The following is a 6,000-nucleotide window of genomic DNA, read 5'->3' as shown; positions in this document are numbered from 1 at the left end:
AGAGAGGAGCGAGGGGGGGAGAGGAGCGAGGGGGGGAGAGAGAGAGGAGCGAGGGGGGGAGAGAGAGGAGCGAGGGGGGGGAGAGAGAGAGGAGCGAGGGGGGGGAGAGAGGAGCGAGGGGGGGGGAGAGAGGAGCGAGGGGGGGAGAGAGAGGAGCGAGGGGGGAGAGAGAGGAGCGAGGGGGGGAGAGAGAGGAGCGAGGGGGGAGAGAGAGGAGAGAGGAGCGAGGGGGGGGGAGAGGAGCGAGGGGGGGGAGAGGAGCGAGGGGGGGAGAGAGGAGCGAGGGGGGAGAGAGGAGTGGGGGGGGGGAGGCGTGGGGGGAGAGGGGGGAGGAGTGGCGAGGGAGGGGGAGAGAGGAGTGGAGGGGGAGAGTGGGGGAGGAGTGGGGGGAGGAGTGGAGGGGGAGGGAGGGGGAGGAGGGAAGGAGGGGGAGAGGAGGGGGGAGGGGGAGAGAGAGGGTGGAGGGAGGGGGAGAGATGGTGGAGAGAGGGAGGGAGGGGGAGAGAGCTGGGGAGGGGTGGAGGGAGGGGGAGAATGGGAGGGGTGGAGGGAGGGGGAGAGAGGGGGGAGGGGTGGAGGGAGGGGGAGAGAGGGGGGAGGGGTGGAGGGGAGGGCGAGAGAGATGGGGAGGGGTGGAGGGAGGGGGAGAGAGATGGGGAGGGGTGGAGGGAGGGGGAGAGGGAGGGGTGGAGGGGGGTAGGGGGAGGGGGAGAGGTGGAGGGAGGGGGAGAGGTGGAGGGAGGGAGGGGTGGGGGGAGGGGGAGAGAGAGGTGGAGAGAGAGAGGAGTGAGTGGGGGTGAGAGAGAGGAGTGAGTGGGGGGGGAGAGAGGAGTGAGTGGGGGGGGGAGAGAGGAGTGAGTGGGGGGGAGAGAGGAGTGAGTGGGGGGGGAGAGAGAGGAGTGAGTGGGGGGGGAGAGAGGAGAGAGGTGAGGGGGAAGAGAGGAGTGGGGGGGGAGGGAGAGAGGAGTAAGGGTAGAGAGAGGAGTGAGGGGGGAGAGAGGAGTGAGGCTGGAGAGAGGAGTGAGGCTGGAGAGAGGAGTGGGGGCAGAGAGAGAGGAGTTAGGGGGGAGGATTAAGCGGGGAGGAGTGAGGGGGGTAGAGGCAGGAGTGAGGGGGGAGAGGCAGGAGTGAGGGGGGGAAGAGAGAGAGGTGTGAGGGGGGGAGGGAGAGGAGTGGGGGAGGGGAGAGAGAGTAGTGGGGGGGGAGAGAGGAGTGGGGATGGGGAGAGAGGAGTGGGGATGGGGAGAGAGAGGAGTGAGGGGGGGAGAGGAGAGAGAGGAGTGAGGGGGGGAGAGGAGAGAGAGGAGTGAGGGGGGGAGAGGAGAGAGAGGAGTGAGGGGGGAGGAGAGAGAGGAGTGAGGGGAGAGGAGAGAGAGGAGTGAGGGGAGAGGAGAGAGAGGAGTGAGGGGGGGAGGAGAGAGGAGTGAGGGGGGAGGAGAGAGAGGAGGGGGGGAGGAGAGAGGAGTGAGGGGGAGGAGTGAGGGGGGGAGGAGAGAGGAGTGAGGGGAGGAGTGAGGGGGGAGGAGAGAGGAGTGAGGGGGGAGGAGAGAGGAGAGAGAGGAGTGAGGGGGGAGGAGAGAGAGGAGTGAGGGGGAGGAGAGAGAGGAGTGAGGGGGAGGAGAGAGGAGGAGAGAGGGAGGAGTGAGGGGGGAGGAGAGAGAGGAGTGGGGAGAGGAGTGAGGGGAAGTGAGGAGTGAGGGGGGAGTGAGGAGGGGTAGGGGGAGAGGGGGGAGGGGTGGAGGGTGGGGGAGAGAGAGGAGGGAGAGAGAGAGGGGGTGGGGAGAGGGGGGAGGAGTGGAGGGAGGGGGAGAGTGGAGGGAGGGGTGGAGGGAGGAGAGGGGAGGGTGGAGGGAGGGGAGAGGAGTGGAGGGAGGGGGGAGGGAGGGGTGGAGTGGGAGGGGGAGAGGGGTGGAGGGAGAGAAAGGGGGAGGGGTTGAGGGAGGGGTGGAGAGAGGGGGAGGGGTGGAGGGATGGGGAGAGGGGGGAGGGGTGGAGGGAGAGAATGGGGGAGGGCGAGGGGGGAGATGGGGAGTGGGGAGGGCGGCAAGAGAAGGGAGGGGGAGAGATAGAGGGGGGGAATGAGAGGGGTGGAGGGAGAGAAAGGGGGAGGGGGAGGGGGGAGGGGGGAGAGGGGGGAGGGGTGGAGGGAGAGGGGGGATGGAGTGGGAGAGAGAGGGGGAGGGGTGAGATGGAGAGGGGGAGGGGGGAGATGGGATGGGGAGATGCGGGGGGAGGTGGGGAGGGCGGAAAGAGAGAAGGGAGGGGGGAAGGGGTGAGAGGCAGGGGAGGGGCCAGGGAGCAGAGAGAGAGGGGAGGGGGAGGGGGGAGAGTGAGGGAGAGGGGGGAATGAGAGTGGGAGGGGGAGAGAGAAGGAGGGGGAAGAGAGGGGGAGGAGAATAACATGGGGAGGGCTGAGGGGGTGAGAAGTGGATGGGGGACAGGGAGGTCGGAGAAGGGGATGCAGGAGGGGAGAAGGAGGGGTGGGGACGCGAAGAAGGGTGTCAAGGATGGGGGAGGGAGAGAGAGTTGGGGAGTGAGAGGAACAGATTTATTTTAAATGAGGGAGAATATGAAATTAGACCAGCTGTGAATTTGTTACAGAGGTAATTAAGCTGGGTTTTTTTCAAGTTTTAATTTTTTCTCCAGGTATGGTGACAGTTCTCCTAAAGATAGTGTGCAGGGAGTGATTGGGATCCCCAGGACCAACCGGGACCAATTGGGATGTGACCGCAACACAGAATTCTTCATACCCAGATCAGGGGAGCCGTGGATAGCTCTGGTAGCAAGAGGGAATTGTACTTTCAAAGAGAAGATTTTAAATGCTGCAAAAAAAATGGCATCTGCAGTTGTGATTTACAATTTTCTTGGGACTGGGAATGCAACAGTCACCATGAACCACATTGGTAAGTTCTGGCATACCGGAATCATTTGTAGAAACAGTAAAGCGTAAATGATTGATTTTTTTTTTAATCGTAGCTTAGTCCTTTAGCAAAACATAAAAAGTGTGTCTTTGCTGTTAACGGTTACGGCAGCATAGTGATTATGTTACTGGACTAGGAATCCAGAGGCCTGGACTAATGATCCGGAGACATAAGTTCAAATCCCACCACGGCAGCTGTGGAATTTAAATTCAGTTGATTAAATAAAAAGCTAGTATCGGTAATGGTGACCATTATGGGTGGTCGTAAAAACCCATCTGGTTCACTAATGTCCTTATGGGATGGAAATCTGCTGTCCATACCTGGTCTGGCCTATATGTGACTCCAGACCCACAGCAATGTGGCTGACTCTTTACTGTCCTCTGAAATGGCCTAGCAAGCCACTCAGTTGTAACAATCCACTACAAAGCCAGTCGACCCTGCAAAGACTAACATCTGGGGACTTGTGCCAAAATTGGGAGAGCTGTCCCACAGACTAGTCAAGCAACAGCCTGACTTAGTCATACTCACAGAATCATACCTTTCAGCCAATGTCCCAAACTCCTCCATCACCATCCGTGTATGTCCTGTCCCACTGGCAGGACAGACCCACCAGGGGTGGCGGCACAGTGGCATACAGTCAGGAAGGAGTGGCCCTGGGAGTCCTCAACATTGACTCCGGACCCCATGAAGCCTCATGGCTTCAAGGTCAAGCATAGGCAAGGAAACCTCCTACTGATTACCACCTACTGCCCTCCCTCAGCTGATGAATCGGTACTCCTCCATGTTGAACACCACTTGGAAGAAGCACCGAGAGTAGCAAGGGCACAGAATGTACTCTGGGTGGGGGACTTCAATGTCCATCACCAAGAGTGTCTCCGCAGCACCACTACTGACTGAGCTGGCCGAGTCCTGCAGGACATCGCTGCCAAACTGGGCCTGCGGCAGGTGGTGAGAGAACCAACACGAGGGAACAACATACTTGACCGCGATCTCCCAATCTACCTGTCGCAGATGCATCTGTCCATGACAGCATTGGTAGCGGGGACCACTGCACAGTCCTTGTAGAGAGGAAGTCTCATCTTCACACTGAGGACACCCTCCATCGTGTTGTATGGCTAAATGGGATAGATTCAGCACAAGCAGCTCAAAACTGGGCATCCATGAGGTGATGTGGGGCAGCAGCAGAATTGTATTCCACCACAATCTGTAACCTCTTGGCCCGGCATATCCCTCACTCTACCATTACCATCAAGCCAGGGGATCAATGAGGACTGCAGAAGAGCATGCCAGGAGCAGCACCAGGCGTACCTAAAAATGAGGTGCCAACCTGGGGAAGCTGCAACACAGGACTACATGCATGCTAAACAGCGGAAGCAGCATGCTATAGACCGAGCTAAGCAATCCCACAACCAAAGGATCAGATCAGATTAAATCTCTGCAGTCCTGCCACATCCAGTCGAGAATGGTGGTGGACAACTAAACAACTAAACGGAGGAGGAGGCGGCTCCATGATTATTCCCATCTCAATGATGGCGGAGCCCAGCATGCAAGTGCAAAAGACAAGGCTGAAGTGTTTGTAACTATCTGCAGCCAGAAGTGCCAAGTGGATGATCCATCTCAGCCTCCTCCTGAGGCCCCCACCATCACAGATGCCAGTCTTCAGCCAATTCGATTCACTCCACATGACATCAAGAAACAGCTGAGTGCACTGGAAACAGCAAAGACTATGGGCACTGACAACATCCCGGCTATCGTGCTGAAGACCTGTGCTCCAGAACTAGCCGCGCCTCTAGCCAAGCTGTTCTAGTACAGCTACAACACTGGCATCTACCCGACAATGTGGAAAACTGCCCAGGTATGTCCTGTCCACAAAAACCAGGACAAATCCAATTACCGTCCCATCAGTCAAGGCAGCATTTGACCGAGTGTGGCATCAAGGAGCCCTAGTAAAACTGAAGTCAATGGGAATCGGGGTGGGTGGGTGGGGGGGGGGGGGGGGAAATTCTCCACTGGCTGGAGTCATACCTAGCATAAAGGAAGATAGTTGTGGTTGTTGGAGGCCAATCATCTCAGCCCCAGGACATTGCTGCAGGAGTTCCTCAGGGCAGTGTCCTAGGCCCAACCATCTTCAGCTGCTTCATCAATGACCTTCCCTCCATCATAAGGTCAGAAGTGGGGATGTTCGCTGATGATTGCACAGTGTTCAGTTCTATTCGCAACTCCTTAGAAAATGAAGCAATCCATGCCCGCATGTAGCAAGACCTGGACGACACTCAGGCTTGGGCTGACGAGCGACAAGTAACATTCGTGTGACACAAGTGCCAGGCAATGACTGTCTCCAACAAGCGAGAGTCTAACCACCTCCCCTTGACATTCAATGGTATTACCATCGCCAAATCCCCCACCATCAACATCCTGGGGTTCACCATTGACCAGAAACTTAACTGGACCAGCCACAGCCACAGCCTTATCTGAGGAAGGATGTTCTTGCCATGGAAGGAGTTCAGCGAAGATTCACCAGGCTGATACCTGGGATGGCAGGAATGACTTATGAGGAGAGATTGGGTCGATTGGGCTTATACTCGCTGGAGTTTAGAAGAATGAGAGGGGATCTCATTGAAACTTATAAAATTCTGACAGGACTGGACAGACTAGATGCAGGAAGGATGTTCCCGATGGCGGGGGAGTCCAGAACCAGGGGTCACAGTCTAAGGATAAGGGGTAAGCCATTTAGGACAGAGATGAGGAATTTCTTTATCCAGAGAGTGATGAACCTGTGGAATTCTCTACCACAGAAGGCAGTAGAGGCCAATTCATTAAATATATTCAAGAAGGAGTTGGATATATTTCTTAAGGCTAAAGGGATCAAGGGATATGGGGAGAAAGCAGGGACAGGGTACTGAATTTGGATGATCAGCCATGATCGCATTGAATGGCGGAGCAGGCTCGAGGGGCCGAATGGCCTACTCCTGCTCCTATCTTCTATGTTTCTATAAATACAGTGGCAACAAGAGCAAGTCAGAGGCTAGGTATTCTGCGGCGAGTGTCTCACTTGCTGACTCCTCAAAGCCTTTCCACC

The 6,000-nt window shown here is 57.1% G+C and overlaps 1 protein-coding gene across 1 annotated transcript in view; it reads left to right on the top strand.

The window, feature by feature from the left end:
• Positions 1-2,701: 2,701 nt before the first annotated feature.
• Positions 2,702-6,000, top strand: part of LOC147111745 (E3 ubiquitin-protein ligase RNF149-like) — a 37,032-nt gene continuing 33,733 nt past the window's right edge. Inside the window, exon 1 of the mRNA XM_085998942.1 lies at positions 2,702-2,903. Coding sequence (XP_085855068.1) covers positions 2,834-2,903 — 70 coding nt within the window. The 5' untranslated portion in view covers positions 2,702-2,833. The remainder of the gene's footprint in view (positions 2,904-6,000) is intronic.

This window comes from Somniosus microcephalus, chromosome 10 (assembly GCF_052327205.1).
Source record: "Somniosus microcephalus isolate GS21.2 chromosome 10, FLI_Smic_1.0, whole genome shotgun sequence".
Classification (NCBI taxonomy): Eukaryota; Metazoa; Chordata; class Chondrichthyes; order Squaliformes; family Somniosidae; genus Somniosus; species Somniosus microcephalus.
This window is presented reverse-complemented; position numbering and strand designations above follow the sequence as displayed.